This window comes from Scomber scombrus, chromosome 13, assembly GCF_963691925.1.
Source record: "Scomber scombrus chromosome 13, fScoSco1.1, whole genome shotgun sequence".
NCBI lineage: Eukaryota > Metazoa > Chordata > Actinopteri > Scombriformes > Scombridae > Scomber > Scomber scombrus.
Window position 1 is genome coordinate 16,411,382 of NC_084982.1, and position 22,151 is coordinate 16,433,532.

Here is a 22,151-nt window from a genome sequence, read left to right on the forward strand (position 1 = left end):
ATAATCACTCGCACCTCATAAAACATTTATTGATACATAAAGAGATTATTGCCTCCCTTTGAATGAATACAATAATTTCACAACTGCTGTTTCCGGCTCAACTTTAAAAATTAAACCAATCCAGAAAATATGTTTCCTCGTCGAATATTAACAACGGATACAGCGCATTGTGGACGGAAATGGCGTCTGTTATTTTACAACATGTTATTACATGTATTTTACGAGGACTCCCTAAGTCTATAAACCATTTTATAGCATTGGGGGTATCAGAACGATATTATAAGAGTTTTCTCAAGCATTAAGATGCAAGGAATCCGTGTTGGTGGACTGTGTGTGGGAGAAAAAGTGTCTTATTCCTCTATACTGAACTGGTTGCATTGTTGGAACGTCCTGCAGCCACATGTGAAACAGGAAAAAAAATAAAATTAACATTTGCATTCATTTTAGCGAGTGTTATCTCCCTCCAGTCACATCTGATTGGACTGTTTTTATTATTTGTGAGATGAAAAGCTAAATTAAACCTGACGAGAAGAAAAAGAAAGAAAGAGAGCAAGGGCAGGATTGATTTACTCGCAGTATTGGTAAATATGACCACGTGATCCATGTAACCAATCCCTGTAGATGCAGGCCAGCAAAAATACTATGATTGTTCATAGAGGGAAGCTTCCCGTAACAGTGCAACCCTTATTATATGAGTAGGAAGAGATCAAAAATGTCTTCCAGTGGCACTCTCAGTAACTGCTATGTGGACGCTATAATGGGGCAGGAGCCGGAGGATGTGTACGGTGCTCGCTTTATTCAGGCTCCACACTCGGTGACCCCGAGGCCGCCAGGTGCTGGGGACAACGCAGACTTCTCCTCTTGCAATTTTGCACCGAAGTCGGCTGTTTTCTCGTCGTCTTGGTCCCCGGTTCACCCGCAGGGGATTTATCATCCGTATGTGCACCACCACCATCACCACCACCACCAGTCCCACCTCCCCGCCTCAGACGGTAGATATGTCGGCGTCCGCTCCTGGATGGACCCCATCTCCAACCACGTTTCGTTTGCCGGATTTCACCCCGGCAATCGGCCGTACGGGACAAAGCCAGACGTCTTACCACCGAAAGCGACAGATTGCGACACGTCGGAGGTAGAGGCTCGACCGCTCGCCGGTCAGTACGCGTGTGGAGCTTCGGAGTGTCCAGAAAAGACGAGCAAAGAGCACAGTGGAAGTGAGCTTTCGAGCCACAGCGAGCCCAAAGAGGAGAAACAACAACAACTTGACCCAAGTAAGTAAACGAAATAGCCAGTTGCTGATTTACAACCCGAAGCACTGTATGAGCTGGGTGTGTAAAACTGGAGGTTTTACTAACCTATAAAAGTGTCTCGTAGCCTAGCCTACTATACTGCGGCTCGGGAAGGAGAAAAGAACCCGCCCTACACGGGTTATTACAGGGGACCCTAAAGTTTTTCATGTCACGGGACACCCAAAATAGATACACGTTGCCCCATTTCGATCAGTTTTACCTGGAGACTTTATGGACAGATGTAAAGATAATTTATTTTCTGCTCTTGTGTGAGTGAAAATAATCATCCCTGTGCCTTTTTTTATTTTCGTTGCCTGTAGAACCAAAAACGATCCCTTGTTTTGCTTTTGATCCCTTAAGGCCACACCAGTGCCCTTTTGACGTCCCCTAACCCCACTTTGGCAACCATTTACTGCACTCAAAGTCACAGAATATCAAAATCATATCTTTACCTCACATGTAACCCCCCCATTCCTTCCCACCATCCCTGATGTCTTTTCAGACAACCCTGCAGCAAACTGGATCCACGCACGATCCACGAGAAAGAAGCGATGCCCGTACACGAAATATCAGACTTTAGAGCTGGAAAAGGAGTTCCTCTTCAACATGTATCTGACCAGAGACCGACGCTACGAGGTGGCCCGCATACTCAGTTTAACCGAGAGACAAGTGAAGATCTGGTTCCAGAACAGGAGGATGAAAATGAAGAAGATGAACAGAGAGAGGAACGGCAAGGATCTGCTATGAGCTGTGATCTATGAGGAGCACTTGATGTTTATACCAAGGATCTGAAAAAAATATATTTTATTTTTGGTAGGAGCTTCGGTAGCCGTTTTATTTTTCAAGACGTTCTGTATAGCATAAATGCTGAGTGTCAGTGTCAATGGCCATATGCGCAACAATTTGTCTTGGACAGATTGGTGCGCACACATTTTGGCAATCTGTATTTTTCTCTTTTACAATTGTACACACACACACACACACACACTCTCTCTCACACACACAAAGACAGCCACAAACTGGGATGTTCAAGCAGTTTCATAGAGATGTTGTGCATCCCCATTTTAGAAAATGTGTGTTTCTTTTGTTAAGAATTTGGAGTTGTATATAAATTCTTTTCACAGCTAATCCACTTTGACTGCTGTCTGTGTCGCATATGGAGATAATGCATCAGCAGAGTGTGTGGAGTCTTGAAAAAAAAAAGCCTGTGTTTAGCTTTGTCACAGACCAACGCTGTTGTGTTTGGGAAAGAATCAAATTATCCATCTAATCCTAAAAGTCAATAAATACACGCACATTTTCCTCTAAGTAACACATTGAATAGCTTTGTATGCATGTTAGTGGCTTGTTGGTTGGTTGGTTTATTTAAATAATCCCATTTTTAATTATAAGAGTAATTTAACTCCTGAGCATTGTCTTGAAGGCACAGAAAAGAGAAATACAAAGTAAAATGTCGCCCAGCTGAGTTCAGGATTAAATAGGTTTTGCATATAACAAACGCAAGTACTGAGATTAAAAGGATTTAAATCGTCCTTGAATCCTAAATGAGGTTACATACTGTGATGTAAAATTTCACTTTTCTTTTTAAGGAGTGGATTTCATTTGAAACACAGAAGAACGAGTAATAAAGTGTTTACGATTAGGAGAGGTGTTGCGCGGATTTCCAATTTATTGTCCAACTTGTACGAATAATGACTTTAAAGCAGGAAGAAACGCGGTCCAATAAAGCTTTAGAAATGGCTAGACGTCTGGCCTAAATTAGTTTATGGGCCCGGCCAGTAATTACACTCTCCTTTGAAACTTCTTTTTCTTGGGCGTTTGCGTCTGTTGCTGACAAACAGCATGTAGACACTTTTCCACAGGGTGTCTGGTCGATGAATTGTTTCAGAGGAAATCACCCCCACCTTAATGGTCACGTTTATTCATCAACTGCACTTCCCACCGATGGGAAAAAAAAAACCTTCACTTTGACTGGTGTCCAGAGCAGCCTTACTTTCATTGATGCTGAAATATAAACAGCTTTGTGTCCTAATTCTGTTTTTATAAAACTCTGAAGAAACAAATCACTCTTTCAGTTAAATTCTTCTAAATGATTATTTATTTGTTGCTGTCATTCTTCTTAAATGTGTGCACATATATTAATTAGGATGTTTTTATTTCAGCTCCAGCCAAATCAAATGGAAAAAATCCTGAAATATGCTGAACTAAATGCAATCTGTTTAGCTTTAGTGGAGCAGTGAGCTTTATCGGAACAGTAATAAGAGCGCTAGAGGGCGATATTGTTCTTTTAGTCTCAATTATAGCCACACATGCATGAGCCAGATCATAATCATTGTGTTCATGGATTCATTCATTTATATGAAGGGAGAGGGGGAAAAAACATTTGAAAAACTATCCTTGAATAGTTTGTGTGAAACTAGTTTTTAGATAGTGATTTTCTGAAAGCTGCACAGAAGGAAACATTTAAAACAGCTATGATAATAATGAATGATAATAACAGCATTCCGACTTGCGTGGAAGCTGTTCGTGCTGGAAAAAAATGAAGACACTTTTTTTAATTACTGGAAAGTAGTAAAACCCCATTTCATGTATTTTTTGAGTAGTTTCTTGCAATTGTTGTGCTGATTGTTTAATCTCGTGGAAACTTTCATACCTCACCTTTCAGCAGTAAGTTACACATTCAAACAAAAAAAGAAGGTTATTTTTCATCTAGGTTATGGGCAAGGGTTGATTTAAAATAAAACATTTTTAAAAAGGCAGGAAGGCTTTTTATAGTCTCAGTCCGTCTACGGCAGCTGTAATAATCAGCTTTCAGAAATTAATTTCTTTAAATTTTCTCCGGCAAAGGCCTCCGAACTCCATCCATTTTATTTAGTAATTTTCAGTCAGGTACTTTTTTTTGTATCCTTGTATGGTGCAAATAGTGCTGATATATTTTATTTTATATTTATGTGGATTTGTTTTTCTCCAAATTAATTAAATAAAACATGTTATTATTGTTGTTATCCTATTGTTATTATTATTATAATTTTAGTAGTAGTAGTCTTTGCTACATGGTGCAGTCCACTGCATTTTACAAAATAAATCCGTACAATTGCCATAGATTAACAGCATATTAGAGGGATTAAATGGGCTACCACTTTTATGATCCAAAAATTGAGTAACACAGACACACTTTTAAAGTCCTCTGATATCCATTATATACAAATCCCACTGATCAAGCTTCACTATTAATTTATTGTGTCTTACTCGCAGTTGAAAACAGATTATATGAGCTTTAAACGCCGCTGACATATTTGATGAAAACGCCGCAGCCTACTTTTCTTTCTCTCTGGCGTGTTTTGATCCAGTCTACAGAGGAAGAATAAGAGGCGCCTCCCTGAGTGTATACTGCTCTGTGTCCTCAGGAGTCAAAGCCAGCATTAGTTTAGTCATCGCCATTAAATGTGATGATTGTTTTGAGGTTCCCAGTTGTTAAAAGTGTCCAAATGCTGAAAGCACAAGATGAATACAAAATATTGTAGCAGCAGAGAAAATGTTGAAGTGATTATCTGCGTCTTGATGCATTGGGCTCAAGAGATGATGAGTACAGTGGCCTGTTATCCAATGTCTGGTGACTGAGGTGACCTCTGAACTCAGAATGATAATGTTCAGCTTCTTTATTTGAAAATACATGATTACACACTGTTTACACGCGCACAATAAGTGTATTTGACCTCTTCTTTGATAAAAGAAATATATCTTTAACATTTCGGCATGCACAGAGAGGGGAATTCCTCTCATTATGTCCTTTTTCATGCAGTCATCCTCACTGTACCGTTATAGACAGTCATGTTCCACTTTTCTTTACAGGCCATAAGAGGGGTTAGCTTCACTCTTGTCATTAGATGCAGTCATGTTACGCCCATACATGCACTGCTGCTCCAAATCCACACTCTTTATCCGGGGTTATTTCTGTCGAGGCTGCATGTAGGTTCAGATCAGACCTGTGAAAATTAGCCAAACGGCTGAGAAGCACACTTAGGGAAAATGTTGGGGCTTTACCACAACAGTGCCAACAGTACACGTCATTCAAAGTAAAATAAGGGACAATATATCAGCTCATTCAGAAGAACACTATTGAGTGTACATAAATAAAGTGTCTTGTTTTCCTAACACTTTTCCCAAACACGATTTACTAGATTTCAGCTGTCCAATTTGACAAGCCTGCAGGCGACTTTATATCCAATAGATCGGATATTTTGTCTCTTGTCCAACACTTTTGTGCAAGACCATTAACTGTTTAATGTCTCACAAGGAAAGCAGCAATAAATGCAAAACAACTGTGGACGATGACACACTTCGGCCGGCAGATATCCTTCATTTTATGGTAGATTTTTACGCATCACATCATACCTAGACGTCCTTTGTTTTTACCTCTAGACAAAAACAGAGACGGTGAACACAGATGTCTAAAACGTGTTAGTGGTGAAATCAACAGTATGCCTTGAATCATCGGGACAACAGCCTACAATGAGACCTTTACTGAGGCTGTCGGCTCTCTACAGCAATTGTTTACTTGGCAGTAATGATATAGGTGTAAAATGCTGGTGTGCGTGTAAAAAAAATTCCTCCAGTAAGGTTAGATCGGCGCATAGATAGATAATAATCATGTTATCTTTCTTTTGTTTAGGATCACACTGATACCCACAGGGTCTGAATCTACTATGATTGCAAAAAGCAGAGCTGAGTGAACATGGAGCCCTGAACTGTTAGTTAATTAGATCGTTAACCAGCATGATACAGCTCATCAAAATCATCGGCTAACCTTTACTTATTGGGGGGGAACCTCTACAGAAGAAGGTAGTGCAGGAAGAACAAATAGATCTTTGTGATGATGATGATGATAAACTAATAATTGTAGCCATATTACCCGAGCCTGTACTTGGTGGTGCCACACCTTTCCCAAACACATCACATGACATATTTATATATAGAGTGAAATTTGCTGTAGTAACCACGATATTTTTAGTGGGAATATTTTCTTAACAAGTCAACAGTCAGGATGTGAAAATGTAAGAACACATGCAATAGCTGCTGAAATGGAGGATGTCCTTACTGGTTTGGCGTTGATGACTTATCTAGTATGAAAATAGGCTTTTGGCTCATGCTGAACAGAATAAACTGGAATAGAGGCGAGTATGGACACAAAGAAAAACCGTCCACACGCATGAATTCATATGCAGATGGGGTAGTGCTGTCTTTATTAGTCTTTTAAGTGTATACAATTAAAAGACAGCTATAGCTGTAAACACACCACCCCCCTTCACAGTTTCCACTGGCTATTTTTCCCCCCCTTTCTTTCCTTTTAAATAACAGTCAGATAGAAAATAAGATTAACTGCACAGAGTTGCAGTCAAGCAATACATGACAGTACAATACAGAGTCGAAATAACGCATAAACACAAGACAATGCAAATGCACTGGTGCACTAGTGCTGCACAAAACTGCAATTACAAACTACACGGAAATATGTAGGATTAAAGGAATGGAAAGTAAATGTTGGTAAATGTCTTTTTTCCTATCATTAACAATTTATTTCAGGATAAAATTTTAGGATAAAAAAACAATTTGCTATCAGTATCATTTGCTTTCCCCAAGCAGTGAAAAATAATCCGGATGAGCTTCTCTATCCGCTTTTTTCTTTCTCCATCATTCACATACTTTTCCCTCTCCTCCAGTGCAACGTGGCGACTCTCTTAAACCGATGACCTCTAATAAAAGACAGTAACATCACGTAAAAAAAAAAAAAAAAGAAAAAAAAAAGAATAAACAGGCAGTCTTGTATCTTAGCACCCAGAGTAAAACGATGTTAATTCATATATTTATTTCTCCCTCCATAAGAATGACCAGGTCCCAATGGACTATAGAGTCAAAATAATGTCACAGTTGTATAATGCTACAAATCCTGCTCTCTTGCATTACACACACACAAACACACACACACGCACACGCACTGTAAGACAGGAAACCAGAGACTGAGCCATAGTCTGACTATAAATCGCACAGTGCTGACTCTGGCATGCCACCAGATGAACAAGAGTGAAATAAAAGAAATTCCTTCTTGCTGCAGAAATATGCTTCACATGGACGCGACTGCATGCAGTTGGGAAATCGAGCCTTTAAATCTCGAGGGTCAACGGCGTGAAAAATGCTACAATGCTGCCACAATTATTTCTGCAGATGAACGCAATAGTTTTCAAGTAAAGAATCTGTGGAGAGAGATGATGCAGCAACACAGATCCGTTTAAAACACATCTAGCACAATAAATAAACCCAAGCATCAAACCAGAGAAGGCCAATGTCACAGTATTAGGATACATTTAACGAGGATAAATGTTATTTCCACTTCAGTGTAAGTAATAATTTAAAGCCTAATAAGCTAACTGGTTTTATTGTGTGGCATTAGGCTAACAGCTGTTGTACAGGCCACTTACTGAAAAACACAAAAAAAGGAAAGAGACTGGCTGAATTTCGTTCCGTTCAACACAAAAATACCCTAAATACTAAAATGAGAAGGGTGTAAACATCATTTCAAATATATTTTCCGGTAAACAGTAATATTTTGCTATTCGGCCAGCTTCTATTAGCAAATAAATATCGCATCATCAACATTTTTGCCATAAATTTAACAAAAAATGGTTAAATTCTTTCCACTATAATGTTCTCTGTTATCCTCTAAAATGTTCATCTTGACGAGACTAACACATTTTAAAGGCAGCAATCCAACTGCAGCTATTCACTTCTAGATTTAACATTTGATGGCCAACAGGAACAAACTCTTGTTTTTCTCCAGAGGACATGGCTGGGGGCTCCTGACATTATGCGCAAAGATGAGAAGAATTGCTGCAGTCCAAATTCCTTTTTGTGAGAGGACAATTTACAGCTTGGTAGGCCTAATAGACCTTTTTATGTGCCTCCATCGCCTGTCATTGGATGCCACTGGTCATGTGTGAGAGGCAAACGTCTTCATGGCTCTTTTCCTGATTTCCCTGGCGGTTTTTTTTCCCACTGCATTCTGCGTCTATGGCGCCCAAACCGATACGCCACGGTTCTCTTAAAAAATTGCCAGTCATTCGTTTCATAAACGTCCGATCAGCACATATCTGCGGCACTGCGCGACTCATTCTCCCCGGATGACAAGAGGGATCGTTTCAACTTTCTCCACATCCGACCTCTTCACACAGAGCAGCACCGGCTCCTCGCAGCTTTATCAAAAATGCAGAGCAGAGGTAAACCTCCAAGAATAAACATGGATTACCTCTTTTCTTTAGGTAAGCTTTCTATGTGTGATACTGGAGTTCATTTACGATTCTGTGTGTGTCTGCATGTGAAGTCTGACAGCTTCCTGTTTCAATAGTCATGTAAATTAGCAGCAGGGTAATGGCTGTTAGATACTTTGGTGATTTTTCTGGATGTACTGAAATAATATCGTTTTTATAGCCTACTTAAGACGCAGAGAAGGTTGTTGATTAACTCAGAAAGGATCATGTGCATGCTGCATAATCAAAGATAACTTGGTGGAAATAAAGAAACGTTTAAATAAATGGTATAACACTATTTAATGTGGCTTGTAAATGTATCCATTGTGGCTAAAACCTTTCAGTTGGTTTTGCACAAATATAGTTTGTGTCTGAAGTCAGTGGTGATGGCGTCTGAGAGGTTTGAGCAACGTTGTTTTGATGCAGTAATTTCTCCTCCAATCAGAAAAGCACTTCTTGTATTTAACTGAATATTCCCCATTTCGATTTAGTTTGAAGCAGCATATTTCATGTCGAAAAACCTCTTTCTTTTTTTGTTATTCATCAGTTTACCAAAGGCGGTGAAGCCAAAGTTGTATAATTCTGCATCCCTTGAGCTGCTATAAAACCTGCAGTAATTTGCTGCGTTTCACACACTGTGCACTTGCTTAAATACTGCACAATAATCGACACATAACAAATCTGCTTTGCTATATTCCGCATATGCAAGCCTGGCAGGAGAAGTTCAGTGTTCATAGCTGTTTTTCAGCTGCCTGGAGATGGGGCCAACTGAACAAAGACAGTATTTCACTGTTGCCTGACAGGCAGCTGCGAAAGTATTTACAACCTTACTGCAATGCGGCAAAATGGACCCTGAAAGACAGACACAAGTAGAAGCCTGAGAAAAAAGACACAGGCTTCACACAGTGTTGTTAATTTCAGCATATACATAGCTTACATATTCTACAGTGTGTTGTCTGTAATTAAGTACAACCTGACCGCAGGCCTTCACACATTTGAACAGATTGTAGTTTCCAGGGATTGCATGTGGTTTTTCACTCTTATTTAAATCTCCCGCAGAAATGTCTTCTATAGTCACATAATACACACGCTTAGTAAACAAATGTTTCTTAATAACAAGTTGTATGAAATCTAACAACGTGCGTTTGTATGATGCATTTATATATATATTTACTTATTTTATATGATTTTATTTTGGTCGTTAGTTGGATACACTGATTCTTTCATTTATAGTTTATCGAAAACAAGTTTATTTTGCTTCTAGTGCGTTGATATGAATATTATCCTTTACACTGAAGCTTGCCATTCAGTTTCATGTTCAGTCCTCATGTCCCCTTTAATTGCACAAATAAAAGGAGACACGTGCAAAAAGATGTGATGATTCTTAATGTGACTAATACAATTCAATCTGTTTAAGGAAAATGAAAATATCTTGAATCAAGGCTTATTAGTGGAGTAGCATTTTAAAAAAACATTTATTTAAACAAAATATTGAAATATTTGCATTTCAAACCAGTGCGATCTGTTCAGGCCTCCTGCATCACTAGTTTGTGGAAACAGGCTTTAGGATTGAATAACTTTAGAGTAACTTGTTTGCATAGATGGACACTTTTTGCAGTGTAAAAAAGGGGGACACCGTGAAAAGCCAGCAGAAGGCGCTGTTGCCCAACAGTCAGCCTTTTGCTCCCATCCAGCAGCAGGTTCCTGAGCACTGTGATTGGCTGAGATTCGTGGTCATGTGATCTAGCTCCTTTTTCAAAGTGGTTTTGTGGGAGTTGTGTGTCAGAAAATGTACCTTTTTATTGACTGCTGCAGCTGTAATAGCTATAGTTGATTCAACACATGAGATCAGACACTCGTTTGTTTGTTTTTTATTGCTGACAGATGTTTTATGTGTTTGAGTGCCGAACAAACCACATGAAGTGTATAACTGAGCAGCAGCAGAAACGGTTGTTTGTTCTCATTCATTTATCTTGTACAGCCAACACAGTGGACACTTTGCATCCACTTCAGTTTAAAGATGTTGCGCAAACTGTAACTGCTTCAGTGACAGCAGCAACGTTTTCACACAGATTCTTGAAAACTGGAGTTACAAAAAGAGGTGTAGCTGCAATTTTTTTTTTAAAGAAAGAAAAGAAAAAAAAAGAAGCTATATTTAATAAACTTAGCAGCTGACATGTTCTCAAACAGCAGGATCAATGCAGGGACCTGCTTCATTTAAAACACCCTGCAGACCAAACAGGACATGTCTGCCCTCAAATCACCTACAAGGAAGTAACCTTTTTCTGGGACATGCATGTTAAAAAAAGAAAAAAGAAAATTGACATGCCTCTTTTTTGCCCCCTCCTCATCTATCGTACCTGCCCCTATAGCGGCCACCACCTAAACCTCAACATCATCTGCCCTCTCCAGTTTGGACAGGAAAAGAGAGGAGGAGCAAGAATTAATGTGCGCTCTGGGATTGGTCGGGATAAATGAATGACATCAGTCTTACGGTGGCAGGTTCATTGGGGATAAAAAAAAATGTATTTGGGCACAAATAAGTAAAGCATGTTTGATGTTTTTGTTAACACTGAAGGGGTCAAACAGCTTCAGCAATATGCTATAAGCAACTGTATTGTATAGGAGGCAAAATACGTTATAACTATTAGATTAAATACCTTGAGAAGAGGTCATGAACTACGCTGAGAATATTAATTTCAGTGAGTTATCAGTGTGCCAGACTTTATGACTGGCTGGCTGAATGAAATATGCAAATTACTACAATGCTAAAAATAAAATGAGCTCTATCTTTATGTTATCTAAGTGCACCTCTGGTCCCATCTATATCTCTATCTCTATCATGCCACTGTTACAACATACCAGCTCCCTCATTCCTACGACTTTTCCTTAATGCACATCAGTGTAATCGGCCTTATTGAGTAAGTGCAACTTTGAGGGTTATTTATGGGCCTGCGCGGTGTTGTGAATGGCTGCGAGGAAACACGTGACGCCATTAAAGTTTGTTTTATGGCCTGGGACTTGACAAGCCAAAATATAATTCTCATTGTGTATTAGTAAGACGGTCCAGATGGGTTGGAATAGAGCTTCATTTGGCGGGGAGCTGCAGCGGGCAGACTTTTCCTTCGTGGATGCGTTTGTTGCGTGGTGCACCATGTGTTGCGGTCTATGTGGTAAGCTGCGTTTTATCATTTGCTTGGTGCTATGGGCGTGTGATGTCACAGACTAGTATTTGCTGTTTCCTGCCTCTAAAAGCGACAGCAGTGTGTGCCCGGGCCATAGATAGTTATGATAATGTGCTGTTGTAAGGGGGGAAGAAGTTGACTTCTATCATGCTGCTTGATATTGGTTTGGGTATAAAAGCTTTTAAGAGTCAATCGATGTGTTTTTCTGGATGGTGTTGTTGAACTTGGCGGTCTGATTGGCTGTTGTGTGATTTGGTTAGCTGATAGCATTGGGCTGTTTATTTGCCTAGAGACGGATAATTAAACCTGCAGTCACCAGACTCATCTTTTCTGAGATTCTGGGAGAATTTGGGGAAATATTTTAGAGGCCTGTACGATTTAAAACAATACGAGTTTATTTTCTATCATAAATCTGCTGTTCTCAGTTGTGTCCGTCAGTCACAATTTATATTCATTGTTTGTTCAACAATATAGGATTCCGTTTTTATCCATATTGATATGAATTTACTACAGAAACTACACTAACAGCTGTCTTCTGTTTTTCCCACGATGTGGCCTATAGTCACTATAGGCCTAATGCATATCCTCTGTAGGCCTTGTGTGGTTAATTTCCTGTCATTACTGGAAATGGGACCTAACAATTATAGAATAATTTTAAAAACAAATTCGTCGGATTGAGGCAATTTAATCGTTACTTTCTATTATTCTCAGTGGAAAAAACGCGCCCTGACTTAGCCAGAAAATTACATTAAATAGGCCTTCTGTTTTCTGCTGCTCTCCAGCGCTCAGTTTTAGAGCTTTTTGGCAGAAAAGGCTTGTAAAACGTCATGAAAAAAGGCTGAAGCTGAACTAGTTTGGCTTTCGGTTAACACAAACAGCCAGGAAACGCTGACTTTATCATTCTTTTGTTGTGTATCTCGGCTTTGACCCGTCTGAAGGACTAGCAGGGCAAGGTGAAAGACAGGTCAGGCTGTCTAACAAATCCCGAAATGTGATGTGCATTTTTACTGATTCTGTTTCTGACTTTTAACTGCAGTCAGAACGAATATTTAGTTGTTTTTTTGTTTGCAGAGCAGCTTTATGGCACAGTCTGTATCCGAAAATCTGTCTCAATAAGTGGACTTTTCATTTTCAGTTTTATTCTCATGTTACTTTACCGTATAGTTCAGCCTGAAAATGTTGAACTGTAGCTAAAATATTACATTATATTAAACCACTTAACACATTATCCAGTAAATAATCAGATGGTAAAAATCTCCACGTTTATTTCTTATCGAAGAAGAAAAACATCTTTTTCCCCCTAACTAAAAGGCCAAATGCCAATATGCTTCAAAAACCAAATTTCGTGTTAATTAAAACCTGAGATCATAATTTCACCATTTTAATCCGAATGAAACTTACTTGCGTCATGTAGGTCCTGCAAGAATTTAGGACTGATGTAACGCACTCAAATGCTAGTTTTTTGCTTGATTTTAAGCCGCATGTTTTTTAACAAAAAGTAATATTATTATAAAGTGGTTTTATGCCTGGGCTGCCCTTGGTCATATTTTATAAAAGCACTCATTCACATTGATTTGTAAAGGGTATTTCAGCAGGATTTGCAGTGGCTGCCATGGTGGTGAGTTAATGGCTGACGAGCACTTGGTAAACTTTTGCACCCTTTGAGCTGTCAGCAGCACCGAAAATAATTGAACTTTTTGATAACTTGTAAATGACTTAGTGTGACCTCCGTGGCCTCAAGCCTCATCTTCTGGACATGTGGTGATAAGATCCTCCAGTATTAGCCAACTACTATCTGACCGGGTATCTGCTGATGAGTTTATATAAGAAAAAAGGCCTAATTTTATTCTGAGCTGACACTTTAAAGATTACATTTAGTTCCAAAAAAGGTTTTAGGTATTTTTGTTTTATTATGAACTTGGGGTGTGGTGGAGCGAAGAGGATCTGCTGATACTACAGCTGAAATTTGAATTTGAATCTACTGTGCAACCAGTTGTGCTTTAAACCCACAACACAAAGCCTATAATTGAACTGTGAACTAAAGGAAATAATTGTAGGAGAGAAAATATTAAAAAGGGGAATGCTGCAGAGCCAAAATACAGCTGAGCGTCCATAAAAGCAGACATATAAGATGATAACTGGATTCTTCAGATCATGCCTCTCACTTGCTTGTGCAGCATTCATTCTGTCAAATTTATGTCCATACTGACTGTAAGCTGTAAGCCACTTAGTACATTTACACATGAAGTGCTGTGTGGTTGTGAAGCTTCCCGTCGTCTATATATACCCTGTAGAACCGAATTTGTGTGATGAAACCAGAGTCACAGATTCGTTTCTAGGGGAGTATATGGTCGATGAAAAAACTTCGATTTATTGACTTATTGCCATCTTGTTAGGCGTCTGTTGCCTGACGTGCTGTCAGGCGCTATAGTGACACAGTGTTGATTTGTGCATGAGAGTAAATCTGACAACACCACATACTTCATGAGAGGAGCTTATAGGCATGTTGAAACTCTATAGGCTTAAAGGGAATCCGATCCAAAGTGTTACACATGGAAATAAACATAATTAGGGAAGGAGGCTATGTTCCCATTTAGCTCAGTATGTTGGAATCAAATACATAAAAAAATAAATGTAAAAAAGCTCACAGTAAAGTCCAGCTGTAGCTTTTCTCTCCTGTGAGTCGTTTCTGTCTCTACATTATTGATTCCCAGAGGCTGCTGCTGTTGGCCAATGAGCTCCTGAGACAGTTTTTTTCTCAAAAGGGATGGGAGCAGATGAAGTGATGAGATTCGTGTAACTTTTGGATGACCCCTCCTTGACAAAGACAGTCTCCATCAATTGTCCTCAGTCATTATTCCCTGCTTTTATGCCAAGGGGCTTTTTGTATCTTTTGTTGGTTTCTCTGTTGAACACCATGCCTTCAAGTCAGAGCAGAGCCTCAGGAACTGATCTATTTTCACATCTGTTTGGATAAAACAACCACCAAGTCCGCAGCAAGTGTTTCAATATGCCTTGCTTTTTTATTCCTTTTCATCATCGTTTTTACATTATTAGAAACTTAAAGGTTAAATTAAGAGGTTATTGTGTGTATTTTTTCTTTTTTCCTAGCGTGACTATTTATTTTCCACATGTGCACACAGATGTATCAGGGTAATGTTTATTTATCCCACAAGAGTGTAATTTGGGTATATCTTAAGTTAGATTAAATTGCCTTTAGTTGTATGTTTACCCGTTTATGGACCAGCATCACCTCTATTGGCCGATCTGGTCACATGGTTCGCTAACTTTATTCAGTTGACACCAAGTAGGAGGGCTTTATGGAGGGAGGAAAAAAAGACAACTCGAGAAAAATTAGTATTTTCTACCTTCAGAAATTAATGGCCATGAGTTCGTATATGGTGAACTCTAAGTATGTGGATCCCAAATTTCCTCCCTGCGAGGAATATTCACAAAATAACTATATACCTGAGCAGGGCTCGGACTACTTCAGTCCATCGCAGGACACAGACTTTCAGCATCCAGGGATCTACCCACGGTCAAACTACACGGAGCAGCCATTCAGCTGCACCACTGTGCAGGACTCCACAGTGCAGCCACGGGGTCATGTGCACGAGAGACCCAGCCAACCGAGCCCCTTTAACGCACAGACTGAGCAGGGGGCCCCGGTCCAAGTGGCCGGACCCCGGACTTGTGGACAGCAGCAAAACACAAAGAGCCAAAATGGGATACAAGCCAAGCAGCCTGCAGTAGTTTACCCCTGGATGAAGAAAGTCCACGTAACAACCGGTAAGATTTCGTCTTATAATTCTCTTTTGGACCAGCTGAGACCCGTAGTTTAGAAATCATTCAGTGTAATATTTATGGGAGTCTTTGAAAGGCCTCGCCAATTACACAAGTCATAAATTTTTATAGCTCAGGAAATAGGCCGCTAGGTGAGCTCCTCAAAGCTTCTGAAAACACTCACTGACCGCTTGTAGTGGAGCTTATATCTGCAGCAAGTCATCTTAAATCCAGTTCAAATATTACATTATTTCCTGCTTTCGCTTCCGTGTGAATTGTATTGAAGTTTGAGCACCCCGGGTAGACAAGACAGCTTTCCTTGTGTTGTTTTGCTTTACAAGCTGCAATGGTCCATTTGGTGACTTTTTTCTTTTCTCTCTCTCTCTCTCTTTTTTTTCCTTTTTTTTTTTTTTTTGGTTTGTTTTCTTTCTCTCAGTGAACCCGGATTACACAGGACCTGAGCCCAAACGGTCCAGAACAGCTTACACTCGGCAGCAGGTTTTGGAGCTTGAAAAGGAGTTTCATTTTAACAGGTACCTGACCAGGCGGCGACGGATCGAGATCGCCCACACTCTTTGTCTCTCCGAAAGGCAAATCAAAATCTGGTTTCAGAACAGACGGATGAAATGGAAGAAAGATCACAAACTACCCAACACCAAGGGCAGATCTGCACCAGCCTCTAGCCATCTGCAGAGCATCCAGAAGGATAACCAGACTGATATCACATCATTATAAGAGAGGAGGGTGTCTTATCTTTAGAAATGAACTGTACATAAAAAAGACACAGGTTGCATCTGACTTTTTTGCATGGGCTGATGTCGTTTTTTTAAGCCTTTTTTTGTTTTTGTTTTTAATTTTTTTTAATTATAATTATTTAACCAAAATGACCCCAGCAGTGTTGACAAGGCTCAAGGCTTGAGTCAGAAAAATCAATCAGTGTTTATAACTGAGAGGTTTAAAGTTGAGCCTCTTGCTTGTTTTAATTTCTTCAAAAGACAAAAACTTCTTCTTTTGGACCACCTCCCCCTCTGAGGACATTTTATGGATTTAAACAAAAGTGTCTCTGCTCTTCTCACGTGGAATCACGCTGGTGTTGAAAGATTGAAATATCTTTCACTCAAAAACAAGGAAGCCATTCGTTCAAATTACACTCACACATAGGTTGTTTCAGTTTTTCTCCCATTGAAATTACTCATAAAATGCACAATATATCCTGCATATATATACTTGAAAGAAACGCCAAACACAACTTCGTATAAGCTGCAAATATCCCATTGATTTTTTTCACCCCAGTTACACGTTTCTTCGTGACTTGTATGTTTTAACTTATTTTGTACAATAAAGCTTTTAAATTTTCTTATAGCCTAAACGTTATTCCCAAAAAACGAGAACATTCCTGTGTGCACACTATTCCGAGTGCCCTTATAAATCTTTCCTGACATCTTTGTAAACAGTGTACATTTTAAGAGGCTCTCTCATGCCATCTGAAACTCTTTCATGAAACACATTTGTTCCTGCATGGCACCGAATTTGGTATTGGATGTTACTTCATCGGAAATAATCAAATCCAGAAGATTTAAGAGGATAATTGTTTATTTTTTCTTAATATTATTTTTTTTGCGCCATTATTTATTTGTTTAAAAACGTGTACATTTTCGTAGCCTATAGCAAACATCCAATTTTAATTCAAACTATTCGTTGGACTTTAATTAATCTAAAATATGTTTGAACTCTTGTGCATTGTTAGCATGGCTTTATGCAAAGTTTAGTCTTAGTTAATGTGGGAATCTTCATCAGTTTCCATTTACACCAAGCTTACCGAGGGGGGCTTTCACGTCAAGACGTTTCAAGACAGATATTTCTTGTTTTAAACCCTCATTGTCTTCGGACAAAAAAAGCCCAGAAGCTCTCACAGTTCTTGGAGGTCTTCTCTCTGAAGTTTTCGCGATGAGAGGCTTGAAAAGGTATTTCAACCGAAGGTCGACAAAGCAGCAGTGGCAGGTTCATCCAGGGGACACATTTCAGCCGCAAGGACTGACCCCAACACCCCTGACCCGCCGGACAAGCAGCATTTTCTCTCCCAGGCGCTCCTCGCCCTTAAGTTTAGACGGTGTCTTCACAGTTAAAAAGCTAAAGCATTCAAAGCAAGAGTAAAATAAATGCGTAAATTCCACAGTTTTTCACGTGTTTTATCTGTATTTATATCCGGCGCAGCCCCCAGAAAGGTTCTGATATGTGCATTTGTCTCCTCATGTCAATATGCAATCTTTGGTTTTATTTTTGTACATGCTTTTTACCTTGTATTGTGCATTGAGATGTGAGAAGTATATTGGACAAAAATAAAGATTTCTACTTGACTATGCATTTAAATGATTGCAAGAAGAATTTGTCGCGAGATTTTCTTTTCTTTACCCGAGAAACGTTTTAATTTTGAGGAATTTTATTGTTTTTAAATATGCTCAGATTTTGAAAAAAAAAAATCCTTTTCATCATCTATATTTATGTGGTTATGTCGTGTCACTTGTGTTGCGCCATTCATAAAAAGAATCACTTTTGGTGGGAAAAGGGACTTTTTCTTCAGTGGTCACAAGCATGTGAAGCCACATGGAGCTGAACCCCCCTTTTTTCTTCACAAATGCACCAAATGTGCGTTGCTTGGGTGAACTCAGTCTGTTCTCCTGTTAACTATAAAATAAAAGAATATAAATGAGTTATTATAGAATAAGTGAAGTTTGCGTGTAAAACTGATAAAGAATGACTTTTTAACCTGGCGTGACTTAATTTTCGCCCATTAGTTCTTATCGAGAGGAACTCTTGCTTTGAACTCAAAACGAAACAAAAAAACCCCAATATCCTCGTCGATATTTTTAGGCTGTTTTTTGGAACTGTTTAATGCATTTTTTCAATGAAATCCCCCATAGGGTTCTCAGGAGGAGACAAGGGTTTTTATTGTAAAATAAAGACACAAATGGAGTTTACTGGCCCAGTGAGACTCAAACTGAAACAAAACTTCGTCAGGGGTGCTGGTCCTGCTCCAAAACGTACGCAACATTTAGCAGTTGCTCTTTTGTAGTAGTAGCATGACAAACACTACGTTTTATATGAAACCCTCTCGTGCATCACGGATTATGCTTTTATTGGAGATGACCCACTGCAATAGTGACCCTCGACCCCTGCGTACTACAGAATCAGCTCTCATCCAAACTAAAATAGGTATATAGTGACATGTGGAAAGACAATCTTCAGCCACACACTCAACAGTGTTTTCATCCCTGGTGACCACTATCTGATCCCTGCTGGGCGCGTGTGTCCCTGTAGGCGTGCACACGCGCTTATATGATTGTGTGTGTAAAATACAAACGTGTGTCATTTGGATTCAGAGAGAAGCTGAGACAAAGTGATGCTACCAATCCACCATCCTGCCATAAATGATCTGCACATAGATGCTGAAGAGAGGATGAGAGAGAGAGGGAAAGAGAGGGGAGGGGAGGGGGGGGGGGAATGAGAGGAGTGGGGGGAGGGGAGGGGTGGAGGGTTGGCACAATTGGACAACTAACCTACCTAATATACATTAGTCCTTTTGATTGATATTCATCTATAATTATTTTATAGCCGTTTAATATCATAACTTGAGTTGTCTGCACTCTCGGCCATGAAAACATCATTTGTATAAATATTTATCATAACATAGTTTTCTCCAGCAATTATCAGGTCAGATCAGCCTACTACACACCGTGCAGTGTGTAGCCACACTGACCTACATGTCTGAACAGCAATAAATGGGAGCCAAAGGCAGTGCCATTTTCAATGACACTGCACCCAGTGCAGGAATACAACGTCGTTGCTCTCCATCCGGCCATATTTGATTTCCAGCTGTTTTCGCAGAAGCCTCTCCGAGCCAGACAACCCCCCTAAGATATATTAAAGTGCGCTGTCTGCATTCAGAGATATAATCCAGAGACTATACCACTCCGCTCTCTATTCTCGACCACGTGATTGTCTAAATAATTAATGCAGCACGTCCCCCTAGAAACACGGCGTCGTCATTAATCGCAAGGACTCTATCAGACTTGAAAACTGAAGAGATCCCCCAAGAAAATAATATCCGATACCCGGCGCAAGCGTAGCCCCGCACTTTAGCGACACATCCGAACCGATGGATGCTTGGGTAGGTAAATATTTCAGCATTTTTCATGTTGCCCGAGCTGGTAAATGACGATATCAAATGTCGTGATATTTTGATAAATTGCACCCTTTGATGTGTGCGCTCTGAGCAGAATTGTAGATGGCTAGTCACTGTATGCTTGTCTCTTATTTATATTTTAGCACGGGCTGATTTTTGGTGTGTGTGTGTGTGTGTGTGTGTGTTTGCAGTTTACGCATGTATCTTGAAAAGGATTGATAGAATAAATCGTAAAAACTAAAGGGCAGTGACATGTATTTATGGACGGTGGCTGTGAATAAATGCTCTTTCGGACAGTGGCCCCTGCACAGGGCCCCCTGATTCCTTAATAAGAGTCTAATTCAGATGTTTGCCAATTTTGTCTAAAAGTTGTTGTTTTTTTTAAAGAAAAAAAAGAAACTAAATATTTACCAAACACACAACATTAGAATGATAACTTGTTGTGTTTTATTTGCTGATTAGAAATTAAACAATGTTTCACAGCCGAGGTTTTAAATATAAGCGCATTTATGTTTCTTTTTTAAATTTCTTTTTGCTTTAGAGGACAGTTGATTTCTAATGTTTTATTGCTGATGAGAGAAGATTTGATTGTGATGTTTAGAGTCGTGGAAAGTTCGGGCAGGCTTGACAGTTCTGCCTCCTTGTAAATCATTCTCAGCAATTCCTGAAAGGGTGCGAGGCTGTTGGGGGCCGGGCGAAAACTGTAAATCTTTCACTTTTATTACCCTCTGAACATATGCTGCGACGCTACCAGTCCTGAACCTCTTCTTCACTTCAAAGATAACCCACCGCTGAACCAGCCGACGGTCTCTGCGGCTCCAGATCCTCCTCTTCCAACTCATTCTGCTCCTCCCGGTGCATTTATTTCTTTATTGACCATTAAACCATACCATCTATATATTTTTATTTTCTGTGATGGTTATTGAAAACCGTGTAGGATGAGACATGACCATCTTACTCTTTGTGTTCCAGCAGCGACAGACACAAACAAAAGATGATAATGTGGTGTATTTGAATACAATCCAATCCCAGTTGGAAGAAAAAAACCCACATGTCATTTATTCTGCATAAATCATCTTAAAAACGCACTTCCCACATCACTGAAGCTATTGGCCGACTAAACAGAAAATATTATCAGCAAAAATACTTGAATGTGTTGCGTAAAAGGCCAACTTTACATGTTTTGTTGTGATATTCCTGATAGTTTCTATTTGTGGCTCAGTGATGTTAAAAAAAAAAAAAAAGGGGGAAATCTACAGAATGTTGTAAATCTTAAAGGTGCTGTAACATGTAAAATGCACAGCTCATTTTAAACAAATGCAATGCACATAATATAGACTAACCTTTATCCTGATAGAGCATGATAATGTATAAATCTTTATGACTAAAGCCGTAACCAGAAGCATATCAGTCTGTGTTTAAATACTGGCGAGTTGCAATGCTGGCAATGTAGCGGGAGATGAAAAGAAATAGGCAGCTGAACATTTTCACACAGTTCAGATGAGGAAATAAACGCCACCCTTTATCAAAATGGATTGGTGAGGTAAAGGCTCGGTTGAAGAAGAGAACAATCACGTGAACAAATATGCTTGTATCTTAAGGCAGCGCCTTTATTTGTCATCATAAAGCTTCCTGTAACACCCCAAAAAATCCTAATGTTAGCTCCAAAATTGTACAGGCCTATCCGTTTCTGAATGCATGTATGTTTCAATGGGTGATTGATTGCCAGGGATTTTTTTTTCCAGGAATAAGGATACCTTGTTCGCTTTTTATTGGTAGTTGAATGCGAGTCCTTCCATTCTTTCGGGAATACTGTCTCCATTGGTATATGGAAATGTCTGAAAAACAGCAAGATCAGGTTTAGGACAGCATTGTCTGCAGACAAAGGGTGAAGGATTTATTCTAGAGACTGCGTGGAAAGGAACTGAGACTGAGGGGGAACCTGTATGTGATGAATTGATTCACAGGTAAGCAATTGCATGGCAGAATGCAACCTTTAACCACGGGTTAATATGATGCAAAGGAAATATATATGATTTATTCCATTCAAGGAGGTGATGCTTGTTAATGTCGCTCTCTGGCCGGCGAGTTTGCGGATATGGAGACACCTGGAGCCATCTCTTCAAAAGCAGATTCATACTTTTTCTTTTTTTTAGTGGTGGGAAAGCGCGTCCAAATATTATCGACAGATTGAGCTTGAACTGTCCTGCACTTTTTTTTTTTTTAGCTGATTTCACGTTTCGATGAAAGCCGGCAAGAAGGAAAAAGTAGGAGAGCAACTTTTCTTTTTTTGACTCCCGGATCGTAAATCACATTAATTTGTTGTCTTATCGTCACAGTGGCGTTCGCCGTGATTTATGTGGTTTCAACTGTATGGCTTTGTTAACCTGCAACGTTATATTATACATGA

General features: G+C 39.5%; 2 protein-coding genes across 2 annotated transcripts; both read left to right on the forward strand.

Annotated features, from left to right (window-relative positions):
* Nucleotides 1-691: 691 nt before the first annotated feature.
* Nucleotides 692-2,794, forward strand: hoxd9a (homeobox D9a). Its single transcript, XM_062431730.1, has 2 exons — nt 692-1,271; nt 1,792-2,794. The coding sequence occupies exons 1-2, from the start codon at nt 692-694 to the stop codon at nt 2,034-2,036; spliced, it is 825 nt and encodes a 274-aa protein (XP_062287714.1). The 3' UTR covers nt 2,037-2,794.
* Nucleotides 2,795-15,140: 12,346 nt separating this feature from the next.
* Nucleotides 15,141-16,293, forward strand: hoxd4a (homeobox D4a). Its single transcript, XM_062431235.1, has 2 exons — nt 15,141-15,564; nt 15,995-16,293. The coding sequence occupies exons 1-2, from the start codon at nt 15,156-15,158 to the stop codon at nt 16,291-16,293; spliced, it is 708 nt and encodes a 235-aa protein (XP_062287219.1). The 5' UTR covers nt 15,141-15,155.
* The last annotated feature ends 5,858 nt before the right edge of the window (nt 16,294-22,151 follow it).

Bases quoted from the DNA above. Each gene is read 5' to 3' on its own strand.
- hoxd4a (XM_062431235.1), top strand. From the start codon at position 15,156: ATGGCCATGAGTTCGTATATGGTGAACTCTAAGTATGTGGATCCCAAA. The intron at 15,565-15,994 runs GTAAGATTTCGT...TCTTTCTCTCAG, and splicing joins GAAAGTCCACGTAACAACCG to TGAACCCGGATTACACAGGA.
- hoxd9a (XM_062431730.1), top strand. From the start codon at position 692: ATGAGTAGGAAGAGATCAAAAATGTCTTCCAGTGGCACTCTCAGTAAC. The intron at 1,272-1,791 runs GTAAGTAAACGA...ATGTCTTTTCAG, and splicing joins ACAACAACAACTTGACCCAA to ACAACCCTGCAGCAAACTGG.